This window comes from Humulus lupulus, chromosome 5 (genome assembly GCF_963169125.1).
Source record: "Humulus lupulus chromosome 5, drHumLupu1.1, whole genome shotgun sequence".
Lineage (NCBI taxonomy): Eukaryota > Viridiplantae > Streptophyta > Magnoliopsida > Rosales > Cannabaceae > Humulus > Humulus lupulus.
In genome coordinates, this window is record NC_084797.1 from 155,244,453 (window position 1) to 155,267,154 (window position 22,702).

At 37.0% G+C, this 22,702-nt stretch overlaps 1 protein-coding gene across 1 annotated transcript; it reads left to right on the plus strand.

The window, feature by feature from the left end:
- The first annotated feature begins 17,769 nt into the window (after positions 1 to 17,769).
- LOC133780675 (uncharacterized) lies at positions 17,770 to 18,685 on the plus strand. Its single transcript, XM_062220262.1, has 2 exons — positions 17,770 to 18,119; positions 18,580 to 18,685. The coding sequence occupies exons 1-2, from the start codon at positions 17,790 to 17,792 to the stop codon at positions 18,586 to 18,588; spliced, it is 339 nt and encodes a 112-aa protein (XP_062076246.1). The 5' UTR covers positions 17,770 to 17,789; the 3' UTR covers positions 18,589 to 18,685.
- Positions 18,686 to 22,702: the final 4,017 nt, after the last annotated feature.

A 22,702-nucleotide genomic window follows, 5' to 3' on the forward strand; every position in this document is an offset into this window, starting at 1 on the left:
TCTGAGGTAACCAGAACTCACATTTCTTGAAGTTTGCAAATTGTCTATGTTCCCTCAACCTTTGTAGAACCAACCTTAGATGCTGCTCATGTTCTGACTCTTACTGAGAATAAAGCAGAATATCATCGATAAATACGATCAAAAATCGATCTAGATAATCTTTGAACACTCTGTTCATCATATCCATAAAAGTAGCTAGGGCATTAGTCAACCCAAAGGACATGACTAAGAACTCACAATGCCCATATCTGGTGCAAAAAGCAGTCTTTGATATATCTCTCTCCTTGATCCTCAGTTGGTGATAACCAGATCGAAGTATCTTTGAGAATACCATCTTATCCTGCAACTGATCAAACAGATCATCCATCCTTGGTAGAGGATACTTGTTCTTGATTGTTAACTTCTTCAGTTCTCTGTAGTCAATACACATTCTCAGCCTTGCTTCAAAATATCAAAGGAAAAAGAAGAAGAAAAATGATCATGAGGAAGAAGGAGAAGAGGCTCTGTTTTGCATATGTTTTCTACAGCCTTCCTTAGTTAAATATATCCCTTGGTCAAGTGACCAAAATGCCCCTAGGTTAATAATTTCCTTTCAAGGCTAGCAAGGGTAAAATCGTCCTTTCCCGCCTATCTCGTTAATTATAACTAACATCCTCCAATTCCTGTTATTCCCAATATTCTCAAATAGCAATAAATCATATCCCATTACCCTATAATTTTCGGTAATGTACTAAGCATCAAATTACCCCGAGACTCACCCCGAGCCCAGAAAAATAACCCTGTTACGACCAAACCGCTAACTTGTATTCAAAGATCGTCTCATACTGAATAGCTAGAACAAATCCACGTTATAATGGGGCCTCATCCATAATTCACCAACATGCATGGAAATATACAAATATGCCATCAATGGGCCAAATTACTAAAATGCCCTTATAATAAAAAAATGGACCCACATGCATGCATTTATCATCATATAATAATATAATTCACATAATCATTTAATGGCATAATAAATCAATTATGGCCCTCCCGACCTTCTAATCCAACCATTAAACCTCATTAGGGATTTTGGGTCGTTACAACTATCCCCACCTTACAGAAATTTTGTCCTCGAAATTTACCTGAACAGCTCGGGATACTGACTTTGCATATTTGACTCCAGCTCCCAGGTCGCTTCCTTGACCTTGCTGTTCCTCCACAATATCTTAACCAGAGGTATCATTTTTTTTCTGAGGACCTTGTCCTTACTGTCTTGTATCTAAACTGGTTGTTCCTCATAGGAGAGATCTGCCTCAAGCTCCAGATCCTCATAACTCAAAACATGGGTCACGTCAGATACATATCTCCGAAGAGTTGAGATATGAAACACGTTATGCATGACCAACAATGTCAGTGGTAAGGCCAACTTGTAGGACACCTGATCAATCCTCTTCAGGATCTCAAATGGACCTACAAACCTAGGGCCCAACTTTCCCTTCTTCCCAAATCTTCTCACCCCTTTCCATGGCGAGACTCTAAGGAAACCATAGTCTCCTACCTGGAACTCTACGTTCATGCATTTGGGATCTGCATAAATTTTCTGTCTACTTTGAGAAGAAAGCATTCGAGCTCTAATCTTCTCAATAGCCTCACTGGTCCTCTGAACTGCCTCAGGACCCAAGTATCTCCTTTCACCTATTTCATCCCAATGAATGGGAGATCTGCATTTCCTACCATACATCATCTCATAAGGTGCCACTCCAATGGTAGACTGATAACTATTGTTGTAGGAAAACTCTATCAAAGTTAGGTAGTTACTCCAGAATCCACTAAAGTCCAGCACACATGCTCGCAACATGTCTTCTAATATTTGGATCATCCTCTCAGATTGTCCATCTGTCTGAGGATGATAAGCAGTACTGAACTTCAATAGTGTTCCCATGGCCCTCTATACACTTCCTAAAACTTTGAAGTGAAAGTAGGGTCCCGATCTGACACGATCGACCTCGATGCTCTATGGAGGTGCACGATCTCTCTCACATAGAGCTCTGTGTATTGGTCAACTATATATGCAGTCCTTACTGGTAAAAAGTGAGCTGACTTGGTGTACCAATCCACAATAACCCATACTGAATCATGTTGACCAATAGTTCTGGATAACCCCACCACGAAATCCATCGTGATGTCCTCCCATTTCCACTCTGGGATATCCAAAGGCTACAATAATCCTGCCGGCCTCTGATGCTTAGCCTTGACCTGTTGACATGTCCAGCACTTAGTTACATACTCTACTACATCCATCTTCATTCTGATACATCTTCGTGGTGCCTAGATGCAAAGAGTAAGGTGTAGTATGGGATTCATCCAGAATCTCCCATCTCATAGCAGTGTCCAATGGAACACATATCCATCCTTTGTATCTCAACAAACCCATATCAGACACTATGTAATCTCTGGACACTCCAGCCAAAACATCCTCTCTAATCTTGATAAGTTGTAGATCACCCAACTGGCCCTCCTTGATTCTTTCCAACAGTGTAGACTATAGCGTAATATTGGCTAATTGGCCCACTAGCAACGCTATACCAGCTCTGGTCATATCTTCTGCTAACTCTCAGGCTATCAGCCTCGCACTATAAATCTGTCCCGGACCCTTCCAGCTTAAAGCATCAGCTACCATGTTGGCCTTTCCTAGATGATACAAGATTTCACAATCGTAATCCTTTAGTAACTCCAACCAATGCCTTTGTCTCATGTTCATGTCTTTTTGTGTGAAGAAGTACTCCAGGCGTTTTTTGGTTAGTATAGATCTCACACTTCTCTCCATAAAGGTAATGTCTCCATACCTTTAATGCAAATACTACAATCGCTAACTCTAAATCATGAGTGGGGTACCTCTGTTCATACCCTTTCAGCTGACGTGAGGCATAAGCAATCATCTTCCCTCACTGCATCAGAACACAACCCAAACCTTTATGTTAGGTATCACAGTAAATTACAAACTTCTCCTGATCTGTTTGAAGACTAGGAATTGGAGTTGTAATCAACCTATGCTTCAATTCCTGGAAGCTGTTCTCAGACCTGTTTGACCATACAAACTTCTTATTCTTCCGTGTCAACTCAGTCAATGAAGTAGCGGTCTTAGAGAACCCTTCCATGAAACGTCTATAATAACCTGCCAACCCAAGGAAACTTCTAACCTTAGAAGCACTCTTTGGCCTTGGCCAATCTCTAACTGCCTCAATCTTAGCTGGGTCCACTTTAATCCCCTCCTTACTGACAATGTGCCCAAGGAAAGTTACTTGAGATAACCAGAACTCACATTTCTTGAATTTTGCAAACAATCTGTGCTCCCTCAGTCTCTGTAGAACCAACCTCAGATGTTGCTCATGTTCTGACTTCGATTGAGAATAAACCAGAATATCATCGATGAAGACGATCACAAACTAGTCCAGATAATCCTTGAACACTCTGTTCATCAAATCCATAAAAGTAGCAGGGGCTTTAGTCAATCCAAAAGACATGACTAAGAACTCATAATGCCCATATCTAGTGCAAAAAGCAGTCTTTGGTATGTCTCCCTCCTTGACCCTCAACTAATGATAACCAGAACGAAGGTCTATCTTTGAGAATACCCTTTTACCTTGAAATTGATCAAACAGAGCATCTATCCTTGGCAGAGGACACTTGTTCTTAATTGTTAACTTATTCAGTTATCTGTAATCAATACACATCCTCAGAGAACAATCTTTCTTCTTTACAAACAGAACTGGTGCACCCCAAGGTGAAAAACTAGGTCTAATAAAACATAAGTCTAACAGCTCCTACAACTGTACTTTCAATTATTTTAACTCTGTTGGGGCCATTCTGTAAGGTGCTCTAAGCACTGGCTCCATCCCTAGTTCCAGTTCTATCACAAATTCAATCTCTTTGTGTGGTGGCAACCCTTGTAGATCTTCTGGAAACACATCCAGAAACTCACAGACTAGTCTGGTCTCTTCTGGTCTCACTGGCATGACCTGAGTGGTGTCAACCACACTAGCTAAGAATCCTATGCAACCTCCTTGCAATAGATCTCTAGCCCTCAAAACATATATCATAGGTATACGGGGTCCATGCACAGTGCCAACAAATACAAAGGGATCCTCACCTTAAGGCTCAAAGGTAACCATCTTCCTTCTGTAATCTATGGTTGCCCCATACTTTACTAACAAATCTATGCCCATAATCATGTTAAAGTCATTCATAACTAACTCTATCAAATCCACTGACAACTCTCTGGCCTCCACTGTCACTGGCAAAGATCTGACCCATCTCTTGGATACTACCAACACCCCAGCGGGTAATAAGGTCCCGAACCCCACAGTATAATAATCACATGGTCTACACAGTCTATCAATAATTCTACTAGCAACAAAAGAATGTTTAGCACCAAAATCAATAAAAACAGTATAAGGGGTTCCAACACTAGGCAGTTAACCTATAACTACTGAGGGTGAAGCCTCAGCTTCTGCTTGAGTCAATGCGAACACTCAAGCTGGGGCCAAGTTGTCCGCCTTCTTGGGTTTTTCCTTTCTTGCTTTTGGGCAATCTTTCTTGAAATGTCCCACTTCCCCACATAAGAAGCAAGCCTTTGCCCTACATTCCCCCAAATGGCGCCTCTTGCACCTAGGGCACTCTAGATAAGTCTTCTAGGCCTCACCACCACCCTGGAAACCCACTGAAATACCATGTGGTCGCCTGCTAGGACCTGGAGCTGGGAAGGTATCAAGAACCTTCCTCTTCTATTCATTGGGGCCTCCGCCCCTACCTGTACCCACAAATGGAGATCCTTCCCTGCTAAACTCTATTCTGACTGCATTGTCCCGCCAAATCTTGTTCTATGCACTCTCAGCTATGAGCCTCTTTTCAACCACCTGTGCATAGGTAGTAACCCCAGCCACAGTGGTAATACGAACATACCGGGCTAATCTAGGTTGTAGCCCCTAGAGAAACCTCTCCCTTCTGATACCATCAGTGGGCACCATCTCCATGGCAAACTTTGCCAATCTGTCAAACTTCAGAGCATATTCAGTCACTGATAGACTAACCTGAAATAATCTAATAAACACTTCCCAACTCAGGACATTGATGTTTATGGTTTAGGATTTAACTTCCCACCAAATTTGGGCGTCCTCCCGAAGCAAGTATGTGGCACAAGCCACCCTTTCGTTACCAGACACCCTCATAAAGTCAAGGACTCATCCACTGCTCAAGCTTTGCTGGATCTGCACTGCCCTCAAATATTGGAGGTTGTTGTTTCCTGAACCTTTCATAAAGAGGTTCTCATTTACTTCCAGCCTCTGGCAGCTGTACAACTGTTTGCACCGATATAGGTGGTACCTCTGGCAAAATGTTCCCTACAGGAACTTGTTGTCTCAGGAGGCAGATTTCTTCTTCCTGCCTCAATACTATGGCATGTAAGTCATTAAACAGCTGCTACCAGTTATCAGAAGCTGGCTGTGGGATCTGATTCTGGTCATTCTCTTGGCCCTGACTCTTATTCTGGCCCTGATCTTTTTGGCCAACTAGTGAATCTGTCTGTCTTGGAATCATACTATCAACTTATACTGTGCTGAAATAATCAATGCGGCCAGTTAGGCAGTGATAACATGTAATGACCCACTAATCTAGACTTTTGGACCATTAACGAAACTATACATACAAATCCTTAATAAAACTTACATTTGCGAAAATACCGTAACTTTATTAGAAACTTGTAGAAATAAGAGTTACTTTCATAAAATATCAAGTAGGATATGGGATCCCGTTGTCTTAAAAACAAAACATAATTTAAAATAAAAGGAGTTACATAGCAAGTGCGGAAAAATACACGTAAAACCATAAAACAAGACTACATCCTCGAAAATCGAACTATCGACTCCTTGAATCCGTTCATCACCGATACACAAACCCCAAGCATCCACGAACCTTACCGCCACTATAGCTATTTTCCTGCACATATAAACAAAAAAGAATTAGCCTAATGCCCAGCAAGGAAAATCTACCACATAATTCATATACATAAATTTCACAAGAAACATAAAAACTTAACATAACACTTATATCATACACATACTATAATGGCCATTATTACTTGGGGTCCCATAGACTAATCAAGTCATATGCCCATTAGATTAGTGGGGTCCTACTAGCTAAGTAGGTCATATGCCCATAATCTATTTGGGGCTTGTTAGTTAAATGGGTCATATGCCCAAGCCTACAAACATACATATTTCATAACATATTTTATAACATATTTCATAGCGTAAAACATAAGATAACATAAGCATATAGCATATAGATTCTATCCTATTTTCCTTACCCAAATACCGAGATAAGAGGACAGCGCTGGGACTTTGGAACACCCCTAATAACCATTATGAAAGGGTGAGTCTAATGAAGAAAAGGAAATGAAAGGAATGGAAGGAATGGAAGGACTAAACCATTGAGAAACATACTTACCAAAAACTTATGTGCAAGCTCTTAGATTTCCTAACCAAAATAAAGATTAAGGTTAGAAGGCTGAGTAGAAGACTATCGGAAAGAAAATAACATAATACCAATGAACTAAGGTGTAGAAATACCTTGAAGACTTGTAGACCAATCTAAACCTCGAACCGAAATACTATGAAACCTTACTTCCCCAAGTGTTTGATAAACTTGTGATGATCAAGCTTATGATTTCCCCACCCAAGTGTTTACACTCTCACACTCACCTAGCAACTTGCATCCTCTGAACTTAGAGCAAAAGATGAATAATGGCTGGGTACTAGGTCCTATTTATAGAGTTTAGGAATGAAAGGATCTTAATTTAACTTGAATAAAAATAATGGCTTTTTAAGTGAAAATAATTTGAATTATCGTTCAGCAGAGGCTGAAGACTCGTTCAAAAAGGTGCTGGACTTATCAAGAGGTTGAATGGCTGAATGGAAAATGATTTCAAAACTTTTCAAAATACACTGAAGGAGGCGATATATCGCCCCTGTAGGTGATATATCGCCTGGGCCAGTATGCCCGAGGCAGTCGTGCATCGCTTCGTGTTTTCTGTATCTACGTGCTGCGATATATCGCCCCCTATAGCTGCGATATATCGGCACACGCTGATTATTTAAACACGAAATTACACATTTTTAGCTAAATTTGAATGGAGTAAACAACCTTGACTAAGCCCTCAACATATTCAAAGCTGCTGACTGACCTTATAGCATTCAAACTTTACCCCTTATTAAATTTAATCCTCAAAATACTTAATCCTTAATCACCCATACATAACATGTGCTTAAAATCCTATTGGTTCCTATCTAAACCTTATAGTATAATACATATTATCCTTAATATCAACCATATTAATCAAACCTTAGGTTAACATTAATATTCTTAAACTATAGGTTAAACTTAGAAAATCTACAAGTACTACTATGAGTGTCCAAATAATTCTCGGTCTGAACCAAAAATCCACAGTCATAAAGATAATACTATAAATACTTTAATACTACTATCTAACTAGCTAAGTAAAGTTCTTGGACTCTACATAACAAAACCTATTGCCGCCTCACGGTTCAAGATGAAATAGATATTCATCCATGTTCCACAATTATTCAAATAAACAAATGGATGCATGATCATATCATTTAGCATATAACACGTATCAGTTAATAATTCACAATGAACAATACTAATAAGCATGTTCTATCAATATCAATGCTAATAAGCACATTCTTGCTTGTGATGCAATAGACAGGTAAAGCATGTATACTTTATTTAAGTAGTTAAACATATAACAACATAAATAGTTACCAACCTATGAGTCGAGCATGTCTTCAGTGGTGAGTGTACATGCCTAGCCAGTCTATAGGAACCATAAACCTTGGTAGGCTCTGATACCAAAGTGTAATGCCCTGGTTACTCCAAGACCGTTACTGTGAACTTTAAACAGTGCATAACTCGCTAAATGAGCCATTTGGTTATAAATGTGCATCTAGGTGTCATTTATAAGGTAAAGTGAAAAATCTCAATCAAAAGGAGTGGATATATTTTATTTAATACATAAAATTTTACATGGGCTCATAAAAACATTTATAAAGTTATTTACAATCCAAAATGGTCATTACAATGTAAAAGTTACAACCCGCCGACCTAAGCGGCAAAAATAGGGTCAACCCCTAGTTCCTCTAAAAAACACCTTGGCTGTGGTGGTCAAGCGGCCGCATATGTACACATCACCACCTAAGCTCTCCACTCAAGGCTGGGTGAGATTTTCTTTTCCTTTACCTGCACCACATAGCACCCGTGAGCCAAGGCTTAGCAAGAAAACTTAATACTGCATGTATGTAATATCAAGATTTTGGTAATCATGCTGGGGCTTGTAACCCTAATCAGATAATGAGTCACACTTTGGGCTCCGCACCCTAATCAGATAAGTGACTATTAAGTCATATTCTGAATCGATGACTAATAAGTATATCTATGGATAGATGACTAGTAAGTCTATCTATGGATAGATGACTAGTAAGTCTATCTATGGATAGATGACTAGTAAGTCTATCTCTAAATAGATGACTCATAAGTATATCTCTGTATTGATGACTGATAAGTCTATCTCTATTAGATGACTGATAAGTCTATCTCTGTTAAATGACTTATAAGTCTGTCTCTGAGGTCCCATGCCTTCCTAGCCATGTGACGTATCAGTCACCTAAGCTTATAGCCCTGGCTCTATGTAACTAGCCTTTAGACTAGACAAGCGCTTTTGTTTTCATCGAAGTTAAGGTCGGTCAAGCATTTCATGCTTATGTTGATAATGCTTATGTCGATTAGATCTAATCTTTTTGGCTTGCGTTAAACACGCTAATATCGTTCTTGACTCATAGGTCAATCCCATATGATCAGTGCTCAGTACTGCTATCAAACTTGACTAATAAGTCACAGCTTCATAGTCATTACTAACACCATTTCCGATTCTGACTAATAAGTTAGTACCATTCACAGATAAGCAAGATTGCTAAGAATTTATAATGCAATCAATGTCCACATATAGAGCACTCAACATGCCTCATCCATAGTTTTCTTACCTCTGGTTCGAGCGTGGAATAATAAAAGAATGACCCTTGAGAACGATCGATCCTTAAGTCCCTTAGCGGTCACCTAGTCATAACCAAATATGAAATCCTATCATTAAAATGAGAAATAAAAGTTTCCCAAACAAAGACCTAGCCTCCAGGACATCAAATTCTACTAAACCGAGTAGAAGGAATGATCCTGAGGCGTAAGGTTTGAGTCCCCACGATTAAAACACCATTCTAGCCACAAATACCCTTAAGAGTCGCGGCCCCAGCCCACTGAGTTGCGGCTCATCTACCAAAAATAGAGGCACTAGTCTCCACTGCCTGCACCACGTGCCACGACCAGCCTCCAAAGTGTCGCGGCCCCAAGGCCCTCAGCTCCATCTCTCTTCTTCACTAAGGTCGGGCTGCGGCGCACAAGAATAGGACTGCGACCCCACCTGGAACCTAGCCAAAACCTTCATTTTTCCTCTTCTAAATCATTCCAAAAACCTACTCAAACATTTCAAAACTTATATTTTAAACCAAAAACCTCATCACTACCTTAACCTCATCAAAACCCAAGTTTTGAACCATTTAAAACTACCTTAAATAGCCACTTCTATAATCAAAATCCAAAGTTTCAAACTAACTCAAAAACAGAGCAAACTAGAAAAACAAACTGAAATCCTTACCTTAAACTCATAATTAAACCCCCTTCAATGGCTGAACACAAACCTAAACCTTCAAGCCTTTCTTCCCTATCTTGAATCCTCATTTGGAGCTTCAAAATTTCAAAGGAAAAAGAAGAAGAAAAATGATCAGGAGGAAGAAGGAGAAGAGGCTCTGTTTTGCTTAAGTTTTCTACAGCCTTCCTTAGTTAAATATATCCCTTCGTCAAATGATCAAAATGCCCCTAGGTTAATAATTTCCTTTCAAGGCTAGCAAGGGAAAAATCGTCCTTTCCCGTCTATCTCGTTAATTATAATTAATGTCCTCCAATTCCCGTTATTCCCAATATTCTCAAATAGTAATAAATCATATCCAATTACCCTATAATTTTCGGTAATGTACTAAGCATCAAATTACCCCGAGACTCACCCCGAGCCCGGAAAAATAACCCCGTTACGACCAAACCGCTAACTTGTATTCAAAGATTGTCTCATGCCGAATAGCTCGAACAAATCCAAATTATAATGTGGCCTCATCCATAATTCACCAAGATGCATGAAAATATACAAATATGCCATCAATGGGCCAAATTACCAAAATGCCCTTATAATAAAAAATAATGGACCCACATGCATGCATTTATCATCATATATTAATATAATTCACATAATCATGCATATAACATTTAATGGCGTAATAAATCAATTATGGCCCTCCCGGCCTTCTAATCCAACCATTAAACCTCATTAGGGATTTTGGGTCGTTATAAGCACGTTCTGATATTCATAACAATTAACGATGCTAATAACCATTTTCTGGCATTCATAACCATATAACAATTTTCATAAACATTTTTTGGCATACATGTATCTATGATAGCGGTAATGAGTGTCCTGACCTACATGTTCATATAACAATGTTAATAAGCATTTCTTTTGCATTCACAAACAATATCAGTGCTAATAAACACATCCTTTTATGTCATGCAGCAGTCAAGGGCCAGGCCCTATCAGTATATATCATGCTACTTAATAAGGAATTTATATCCTATTTAAGCAGTTAAGAAAATAACCACATAAATAGTTACCGAACCCTGAGTCTAGCTTGTCTTTAGTGGTGAGGGTAGATGCCCAGCTTGCCTTCAGGAACCCGTAACCTTGGCACGCTCTAATACCAAGTTGTAACGCCCTGGTTAGCCAAGACAGTTACACTATGTATTTTAAATAGTGCTTAACTCGCAAAATAAGTCATTAGGCCATAAATGTTCATCTAAATATGATTAAGGGTCCAGGGTTAAAAATTTCGGCCAAAAAGGATTGGATGTTTCATTAAAACATTAAGTTGTACATGGGATCCCATAATAAACGTTTACAAAGTTGTTTACAGTTCCAAAATGGTCATTACAACTTGAAAGTTACAATCCACCAACATAAGCGACAAAAATAGCGTTTAACCCTAATTCTTCTGAGAAACCTTGGCTGTGGTGGTCAAGCGGCCGCATATGTACACGTCACCACGTAAGCTCTCCAACTCATTGCTAGTTCAACTTTCCATTCCCTTTACCTGCACCACATAGTACTCGTGATCCAAGGCCCAGCAAGAAAATTTAATACAAGTGGATGAATAATATATATAGATTCAGATGTATATCTAGCACGCCCAGCAGTAATAACATACCCATGCATGCATACAAGTACAAATAAATGATTATAGAATCATTCTAGGGCCTGCACCCCTAATCAGATGACCATAGAGTCAACCTGGGGTATTATGCCCTACTTAAGTGACCATAGAGTCACTCGGGGCCCTTTGCCCAAGTATATGATGAATAAATCACACTAGGGCTCAACGCCCTAGGATCTGGGACTAATAAGTCACCCTAGGGCCCATTGCTCTATCTTTTGTATAACCAGCCTTGGAGCTGGCCCAACGTACCTGACACTTTAGTTTTCCACGACCATTTGGTCGGATGAGTGTATAATGCCCTCCTGATTAGGTTTAACCATATTGACCAGCGCTTAGCTCGCTATTTCCGCACTTGACTCATAAGTCAATGCTTTACGACCAGCGCTCAGCGCTATTGCTGTCCTTGACTAATATCTCATTTCTTTTCGACCAGCGCTGTTGTTGTCCTTGACTCATAAGTCTAGCCTTTCTCAATTATATAATGCTAACAAGCATTCATTATATAGCAAATATCCATATACAAAGCACTTAGCATGCTTAATCACTATTCACAGGCATGATTATAATCATGAGCATTTACAAGGGTCCAAGCCCTAATCAAATCTATAATCAACATTCGGGCCAAGCCCTAATCAGGTACATCACATATTGGGTACAGTTTTTTTAACTTTGGTCCGAGCACAAGTTATATATAAATTATCCTTGTGCATGATCTTGTCCCAAGCCCCTAATGATAACCTAGTCATAACCAAATAATAATCTCATATGACTCAATCCTTAAAATAAACTCTGGGATCACACCCGTGCTCTCGGGACTTCAAATCTCACCCAATGGGGTGGTGGAACCATCACCCAAGCCCCCAATGTCTTCCCAAGCCCTAAAAATAGGCTTTGTTGAAACTAGAATAGCGTAGGGACACTGAAGATAGTGCAAGGGTGCCATCCAAGTCAGGGAGCCACCCTTGCTTTTCCAGTGCCTAGCACTGGGGTGCCCAGGACAGCGCTAAGGCGCTATCCTTATAGTTCAGAACCTTCTGGTTCTTCCCCTGCGTTTTCAGCCGAGTTGAAATGACCAAAGCCTCATCCAAACACCATCCAAATGTACAATTTGACCCCAAAACCTCATCAATACACCAAACTCATGAAATCACAAGTTTAAACACAATCAAAACCCCACTAATACTCAAAATCACTACTTGAGTTTTTGAAACGCAAGAACACCACCAGAACACCACCAGAACACTTAGAAACTCAAGGAATCAAAGGATAAAATCATTACCTTGGATGCTATGAATGACCTTACATTGATGCTATACCAATTCCTAGTTCCAAGCTTCCAAAATTTCAATAAGTCCAAGGCTCCACCCAAAGAACTTAGAGAGAAAGAGAGAAACGTGTAGAAGGAAGAGAAGTTGTTCTATTTTTAATAAACTCTGTTTTAAGGTTTCCCTCAGCTGAAGAAACCTATGGTTTAAGCCTCTATTCAGCACAAATGACCTAAATGCCCCTAGGGCCAACTCAATCTATCCAAAGCCCTTCAAGGGAAATTTTTTCATTAGCCACTTACCTCGCTGATCATAATTAACGCCTCACAATTCTTGTTATTTCTAATATCCTCAAATAATTACCAAATAATTTCCCCATTTCCCGATCTCGGTAATGAACTAAATTACCAATTACCCCAAGGCTCACCCTGAGCCCGGTATTTGACCCTGATATGACGAAACTGCTACTTTGCTCACTAGGATCGTCTCGTGCCGAATAATCAAAATATGTCCACATAATAACGTGATCTCAATCCATATACACACAAATATACAAATATGCCCTCAATGGGCCAAAATTATGAAAATTCCCTTCTAATAAGAAAAAGGCCCACATGCAAGCTGATACAGCCATATAATAATAATACCACTCACATAATCATGCATTTGATCACATAATAATAAAATAAACCAATTATTGCCCTCCTGGCCCCCTAATCAAGGCACAAAGCCATATTAGGGAATTTGGGACTTTACAATTGCTATATCTTCTCATTTCCATTTTGGAATGTAAAGCGGTTGAAGTAGCTCTGCTGGCCTTTGGTGTTCTGCCTTGACTTCGAACATGTCAGACATCTGGCAATAAACTCAACAACGTCCTTCATCATTCCAGGCCACCAATATAATGCCTTAAAGTCTTGGTACATCTTTTTCGACCCTCACTACAACATTTTTGACCAAATATTACGGCAAAATCTTACATAACTTTAGAAGTGTTATTAATACATGCAAAATAAAAATACACAGACACAGTATACGCGCCAAATGAAAAGTAACAGGCGCCAAATGAAATTTTACTTAACAAATAAAAAAGCAAAATAAAAAATGAAGAAGGTTTTCTCTATTCTCTCGTTCTCTCAGTCTGAATCCCTAATCTCTCTCAATCTCTTCCCTCTCTCCCTTAGGCTGAGACCCTTCATCTTTGAGCTTCCAACCCATTCCCCTTCATCTTGTTCTGTCCGAATAGTTGAGCCCAAACATCATTCATCTATGTTCTTGAAACCCAAAGCCTGTTCTGCGAGCTTGAACCCAGATGGCTCCATCTCTGTTCGTGAACCTAAACATCTCATCTCTGAGCTTTAATCCAAACACCTTCATCACCGTTCACGAACCCAAACGCCTCATACCCAGAATACCCAGATGGCTTCTCCTTCTCCGTAATAACTACTTTTTTCTTCTCATACAGTCAGAGCAGGAGGAGACCTCAAGATTGACTAGACTCTCTCTGGTTTTGTGGTGAAGAAGGACTTGTTCATCGTTTTGTTGCTTCAGCGAATGGACTGCGATAACAACAAGTAAATCCCTCTTTCTTTTTTTATTTTTATTTTTTGATATCTATGATCGGTTTTCGTATCTGGGTTTTGCTCCGAATTGCATTTTTTTTTAGTTTGTTCTTGGTTGTGGTTACTATACTTGATTCTTGGTTTCTTGATATCTATGGTTCGGTTTGTATTTAAGATTTTTTTATTTAAGTTAAATGTGTGGAGATGATATGACTTAATCTGCAGATTTAAGGAGAATGAGTGCAAATGAATGAATGGACTATGTGATTTGGTTGTTGGGTCATTTTGCTTTTGCCTTTTATTTTGCCCTTTTATCACGTAAATCTAATGGTCTATGTTTGGATTATGATACCCTTTTAGTAAGAATTTTTTGTAGCATTGTTCTTTTATTTTTACTGATTTTTTATTTTCCTTCTTCATTTTGGAATGCTAGTACTGAATACCGTCGTTTGATTTCCAAGCCACCGCCATCCATTGTCCAAGCTGCTGCCATTCGTGGGTGTTATTTCTGATTTTTCTTCTCTGATGTGTTGTAAATCATTAAAGCAGAAAGGTAGAAAGAGACCATGGCTTCTCCTTCTCCTTCTCACCTCACAGCTATCCCACAATGCCTCTCAAAACCCTCCATTTTCCACTGTAAGTAAATCTCTCTCTTTCTCTCTGTATATATAATATATATACGTATATATATGACACTACTAGTACCCTTAAGATGAACTAGTATGAGAAATAACTTAAACCCTTAATTTCATTGCTAAATTTGGTAGTAAACTCGAAGCCAGTCGAGCTCCGTGTGAGGTCGAGTTTGGAAAATGAGAGCAGTGGCACTGAGGATTCTGGTCACTCATCATCAAAACCTCTGAAGGTAAGGGCTTCATGCATTTTGGTATCTAGCTAATTATCTCTCATTATATTGTTTATTATCTTTTACTTGCAAATCACTTATGTTTTCTTAAGAACATGGTTTTAGTAGCTAGCATTTGGACATGTTATTGTGCTATTTTGGGCAATTTTCATGCTGTTTAAACTTCATGATAAAATTTACTTTTGATGTTCTGTCTTCTTTGTAAGATGGTGTAGATTTTCTTTCTCATGGTCATGATTTAGTCTTTTGGGGAATTTTAGTTGGCACTTCAGATTTGATTGGCTTACAATATTCTTGTACAGTTAAAGAGTACACAAAATTTGCTGCATGAGCCAGTATGTCTCTTTTCATCTCATCTCATCTCATCTTGCAAGTCATTTATAATTTAAGTAGTTTCTTTTTTTGTAGAGTTAATTATGAGAAATTCATAAACATTGTTTGGTAAATGAAAATTGTATTGTTGTGCTTTACTAACTCTGTTAGATCATTCCTTTTATTCTGTTAACTTTCAATTTTATACATATTTGTAAAATTTGGGCTCCTTAATATATTTCTAAAATTTAAAATGTATTTGAATGAATTAGTTTAGTGATAGTGCTAGTTCTCTCAATATCCTATCTTTCCATATCAAGTTGGAAATTCATGTCTATATCATTTCACTGGTAGTCCTGTGCATATTTTTTAGATGCATTCATACTGATATTGATTGGCATTGTGGCTGTTAAGTTGTCAGTTGCAATTTGGTACAAAAGAATAATGCAATTTGGTACTCGTTGGCTTGCTATAGTAGTATAAACCATGCACGAATATAATATTTATGTCCTTTAATATTAATAGTGCTTTAATATTGTTGTTGTTTTATTTGGTGATGTCATATTGCTAATATATGTATCTATCTCTGTATTTTTTTTCACCCAAGCTGAGCTTCGTAGCTTGAAATCTCACATGAGTCATGGCCTTGATATTCTCGTGTGATTTTCTTCTTTTAACAGAATTTTAAAAGATTGATGCTCTCTCTATATATATATATTTTATGTTCACTAGGAAAATGAAAGTGGTATCTTTGAGTTTGGATTACAATTCACTCGTATAGAATTGGAAGAGAATTATGTAACTCTTTTTTCTGGACTTTTCTTTGAACTTTCTTTGTTTCATGTACAAACCTTGTTGTTTCTTTTTCATAGTTTAGTTAGCAAGAGAGTAAATAAAAGGTTGTGCTTTTTATGATTGTTGTTGTTTAATTTGATGAATGTGTATATATGTCTATTTGCTAACTCAGGTAGCTGGAATTTATAGTGGTTATCTCTTGTTTATTTCTCTGAATTAGTATATTTTTTGAGTTATTTTATTTTGTTTCTTAGTCATTGAGTTGTTATAATATATGGCTTCAGTGTATTATAGTTTCTTATTTGGCCTTTTATTTTCTTGAGTTATTTGATTCCTTCTAGCTTTTCCTTTATTCTGAAGTTGTTTAGAGAGCAATATAAGGGAATTATTTTCTAAGTAGTTGCAAAGAGAAACAATAGAAATAGAAAACAAATTAAGAAAACAGGGCATAAAAAACAACTAGATGATTCTTTTTACTGCAATATGTGGAAACTTTTTGTTTGAGCAGTAGTTTTTATTCCCCTGCCCCATACGTTATTCTCATAATAGAGGGGATTTAGAGCAGTGATTGGTAATCCACCAATTCAAAATAAAACCAAAACTTCCCCATTAGTTAGTTACAATGCCCCAACACTCGTACTTTCTCTCTCATTCATCACCACTGTCCTATACATATACATAATTCCTCTTGTTTTAATCTTATTGTGCTGTGAAATCATTTTCCCTTGCTTATACTCTTTATGCCTGGCATAATTTTTCTTTTATCATTTCATCTCTATAGGTACAATGTAGCAATTAAGTGTGCAACTATTACTCTTGCTGGGCACTCCTAACCAAAGTAGAATTATGAATATAGATTACTCTCTGTCATTTTAGATTTTTCTCTTAGAAATCCAAGTCTCTCATCTTTTTTTTCTGCAATTTTGGGTAAAATCTGAATCTTTCTATTTTATTTCAATCTCTTGCCCTAACTTCTCTCTATTCAATTCTATTTCAGATTTTGTTTTTAGAAATTGGAAAATGTTGTTGAGCTGTGGGGTAAGCTCTTTTCACTCTGCTATTGTGTGACTTAATATGATTAAGATCTTGAGGTAATATCATTGATTTTGTTATAATTATTTTATTTTGATGTTAATATATGTGTTGGCTATTGTGTGACTTAATATGATTAAGATCTTGTTTCCTAGTAGTGTATACAATGGAATAATACCAAATTCTGATTATATTACTAAGTTATTGAGAATTCAGTAGGAATATGCTTGCTCTTATAAACTCTAGTTAAGATTAAGTTGCATTGATTTGTATTTCCTTGTTTTAATATCAGTAAAGGACATATAGCTATTTTTTTTTATTATTAGAAAAAAAAAACTTTGCTTGATTATGTTTGTAATGTATTAAGCCTTTGCCTTGCTTTATGAAGAAAGTTATGAAACACTTTATGTCTTCATTGCTCCCTGTTGTCTAAAAAACTATAATGTCTTAATGGCAGCAAGTTGTTTGACAAGTTTGATTTTATTTGCAATGTATTCTCTTTTCTTATTTATAGCTTTGGTAAGTTATAGTTTATATGATAGTTATGGGATTGGATTTGCATTCACTTGTTATATTATTTATTTATTTTAGCTTTCATCTTGCAGATGTTCCCAAGCTTTGTTTGAATCTTCATTTTTTTTTCTATTATGCTTATTTATATTTTGATATTTCTTTGCTAGTTGATTTTCTGGCATTTCAGGAACTTGTTACTGCTTGGGTTGTCATCTTGGCTTGCCTTGTCCATGGGTTTGTTATAGTCTTAGTTGCTAGTGAAGCTCATGCAATAACTCTGGCTGTTGAGGGTTTGTTAGGAGTTGTGTTTACAGTGGCTGCATTAACAGATGAAGCAATGGATGTTGGTGAGGTATTTTTTTTTTTTTGCTATAAGAGTTCTCTGATATGTCTACAAATTAGTTTATGAATTTTGACCTATATCTAATTTGTTCATGAAATTGTTTAAAAATCATGCTTTAAAGTTTAATTAAGTGCTTGTTCTCTTTGTTTAATTAACCCTGTTCAATCCCCAAATAACATCCAGCCATTTACTACAATTCTGAGTTGTTTAAGTTCTTGGCACAATGTTCCAGTGATATTTCATTATAAGTCTGTAAAAATTATAGTATAGCATTCATTCATTGCCTTGTGAAAGTAGATGGCACGGGATCTCAACGTGTCTCATATTATAATATGTAAAAATTATAAGTCTTTATGTTTTCATTTTATAAGTTTTTATGTTTCCTTAAGGACAAAAAAAAATTGTTGTTTTTACATAAGCTTCTCATTGCTACATTGTATATTTCATTCTCATATATCCTCATCCTCAGGTACTTTGACCGCGATGTTGAATGTGTCTTCAAGTTCTTTAGAAAGAGGTCAGTGATATTTTTTTCTTTTGTGTTGGAAGCTTTCTCATCTGCTTCACTGACTTGCTCGCTTATTTAAATCTACTGAGTTTCATTATTTGAGATTGCTACTTTTAAAAGAACTCTCACATATCTTCTACTGACGGAGGATTGAATTTTGATTCCTGACTGTTGATGGGTTGATAATGCTAGCCCACTTAAAACTTTAGATGATCATATTTTTCCTGAATTTAGCTGTAGTTTTTTGTTTATGCTTCTACGCCATGTTGTTGTTTCAGTTGTCGTGGTATTGTTCTTGACAGTCAATTTTTGTTGGTAGTGAACGTCATTTCAATATTTTCATTTGTGGTCAATAAATTAGTTGAAGTGGTATATATGTGGTTCTTATATTTTTTTCTAGAAGTCCTTTTTTTCCCAGTTTCGTTGATTTCTTGAGTCATTGGTGTTTCTAGGATGCTAGTCCATATTGTATATTAACTGGAGAGAAGCTTCAAAATCAAATTCTTAATTTCTGTTTCCCTGATGCAGCTGCCATTATATTTTAACTCCAATGGTTCTAGCAGTGTTTCCAGAAGATTTAGTGTGACATTGTTGCTTTTGTTACTCCTTATTTAGGATTTATTTATTTTTTAAATGTTAAGGAACCTACACCAATATGTGTCCGGTGTTACATTTTCAATATCACACAAATATTTTCTATAAACTTTCACGTCTGAAGGGCATAGCTAAAAAATATATTTTTACTGCTGCTATAAACAGAATGAATACACATATATTAGTAGATAACTTATGCTGTAAGCTTATAACTGATCTAACTCATGAAACTCAGAAAGTAGTAGTTGGTATGGAGATTAAGAAAGTGTTCCTTATAGAATAACTGCTCTTGGCTCTCATATTTTTGTGTGTATGTGTGTGTGTGCATATAATTTAAATAAATGAAGAAAAAAAGAGAAAGAGAAAACTGTATCTTGTAAGGTATATGCTGTAACAGGGCTGTGTGATCTATTTGGAGAAATATATCTATGAAATTTCTCTAACCCGGGCTAAATACATGTTAGTTTGGATTCCAAGTGGGTTAATGAAATCTTTTACAAGTCTTTGTTAATTTTTAAGCATCTCCATTTTTTTTTTGTCTTTAGCACATATAATCATTAAGCTGTGCAAAATAGCTAGTGGTATGAGGTTCTTCTCATTTGATGTTCATGCATATCTATGTAATAATCTATTTGGTTTTAAGGGAAATAATATGTGTCTAATGTCCATATGTGCTGTTTTAGGTTCAGATCACTTCCAAGACTTGTCAACCAGACCTAAAGGGATATCATAGAATGTGAGAACTTTGTCTTCCAAAGAGTTTGTGGCTGTTTAACTAGTGAAATAAGAATTGAAATTTCTTATCATTGATACATTCTGTCTCTAGATGGAAACCAATAAAACCACACTTGCATAGATGAGATCACTTGAATGTGCTGTCATTTCTCAGATACTGTATTGTGCAGTGACATAATATATCAAGTGACCGATTACAAACATGCATAGGCACACACTGACACGTATACTTGGATTGATTGATAAAAACTAATAATTTCATTACTTGCAACATAGAAACCTAGAATTACAACTTTCATACATTTTTAATTAATACAAGGAAATTTGAAACTGATTTTTTTTTTTAAAGCCCTAGAATTACCACTTTAAGTAATTGCTGGTGTGATTCCATTATTACACTCAACTATTACAGGTGTGTAGATGTGACTGGAGCTTACAGTGTTCAAAAGACAGAGCTTAACATAAGCTTGACGACAATAGGCCTTTTTTGGACTACAACTGACTTTATTACAAAGGGGATTACACATGGACCTGTGGAAGAAAGGGAAACAAGTATATGACAAATGCACAACAAATGGACTCACAACAAAGACAAGTGCACAAAGGATGATGAATTGAAGGATGGAGTAAGTTTCATGCATGGTTTACTTTTGAGTATCTTGTAATGTTTTTGTTTTTCATTTTTGAAGTAAAAAATGTTCAAGATTATAAAACTTTATTATGTTATGCTTTCAAACTTAAGTTAGAACTAAGATCTCATGAAGTAGACACATTCATAGTTTGAATTAGTTATTGTTTAATGTAATACTTATGGTTTATCAATATATTGATAATTACATTTTATGATTAATTTTGATTTTTTTTTTTTATCAAAATACAATAATGAAAATCTTTTAATTAAAAAAAAAACTTATAAGTACCCTTATCACAATAAAAAACCTTAATATGTTATGATTTAGAAACATATTATAAGCGTAACAAATTGTTATGATTTATATAATATAACAAACTAAAAACGCTATCAAAATAATCAAATGTAACAGTTGAAAAGTGTTATGCAAAAAGTATAATATTAAACTTCAAATTTATAACCAAATACTCTAACTAAATGTTATTATTTGAATATTATAGCAACTAAAAATGTGTTATTGAATAGTTTAAGATAACATCGAACATAACATTTGAATACTGTTATAGAAAAGACAGGACTTTTAATAACAGGGGCTACGTTAGCGTTTTCAGAAGCGTTATCAATACTCCCGGTTAGCAGTTTTTAAGTGTTATGAATACTGTTTTTCTTGTAGTGCCTGGATGTAAAGAATAGTGTGTTGTATGCGCCTCCTTCATAATACCCTCCTTAATCTCATCATTGTTAAGCACACAGATCCTATCCTTTTATCACAGCAATCCACCGTAGACAAAGTGAAGTCCCTGCTATCACCTTTTCGTACCAACGCCTCCTGCTTTATTAGGGCTTCATCCACTTTCTGTCATTCTCTAATCTGTTCTAGTAGGGAGGATAGTAACTTGTTGTTTGCTAGGCCTCTTGTCATGAACTCAATACTGACATTTATAATCTCTCTCTGCAGAGGCACCTCTATTGTGCTCAGGGTTAAAATGCTCCCATGTCCTTGCCACCACATTGGCCTTGCCTGCGTGGTAAAGAATTTTGCAATCACAGTCTTTCACTAGTACTAACCACCTCCGCTGTTTCATATTCAGTTCTTTCTATGTGAAAAAGTTTTTTAAACTTTTGTGATCAGTGTGATGTCTCCATATCTTTAGTGCGAACACCATTGCTGCTAACTCAAGATCATGGGTGGGATACTGTTGCTCATAGTCCTTGAGTTGTCTAGAAGCATAAGCTACCACCTTCCCATCCTGCATCAATGCACACCTTAAGTCGTTCTTTGATGTGTCACAATACACCACGTATTTCCCGCCCTCTGTGGGAACACAAAGGATAGGTGCAGGGGTCAACTTGTCCTTCATAGTTTGAAAGCTGTCTTCACATTTCTCGATCCATGAAAACTTCTTATGTTTGCAGGTCAAGTTGGTCAAGGGTGTGGCAATCTTTGAAAACCCCTCGAAAAAATTCTAGTAATAACCCACTAACCCTAAGATGCTTCGAACCTCTAAGGCATTCTTTGGTTGGGGCCAGTCTTTAATGGCCTTAATCTTTGCCGAATCCACTGCTACTCCATTCTTGGACACTATATGCCCTAGGAAAGTCACCTGTTACAACCAAAACTCACACTTAGAGAACTTGGTGTATAATTGATGCTCTCGTAGTCTATTTAGGCTCAACCTCAAGTGCTCTTCAAGTTCCCCCTTGGTCTTTGAGTAGATAAGGATATCATCTATAATTACTACTAGAAACGTATCCAAGTAGTCCTTAAATACCATGTTCATCATATCCATGAATGCTGCTGGGGCATTATTGAGTCCAAAAGACATCACTAGGAACTCATAGTGTTCTGAAACCCGTCTTAGGAATGTCTCCCTCCTTTACTTTCAACTGATGGTACTAGGATCGCAGATCAATCTTTGAGAATACTGCAGCCCTTTGCAGTTGATAAAAAATGTCATCTATTCTAGGCAAAGGATATTTGTTCTTAATGTTGACCTTATTGAGTTCTTGGTAATCAATGCACATTCTCATGCTTCCATTCTTCTTTTTCACAAATAGGACTGGTGACCCCATGGCAAATGACTAGGTCTTATGAACCCCTTATCCACAATTCCTGTAGCTGGG

What these genes read in the sequence shown, in the direction of transcription:
- LOC133780675 (XM_062220262.1), top strand. Translation starts at nt 17,790, where the DNA reads ATGATAGTTATGGGATTGGATTTGCATTCACTTGTTATATTATTTATT.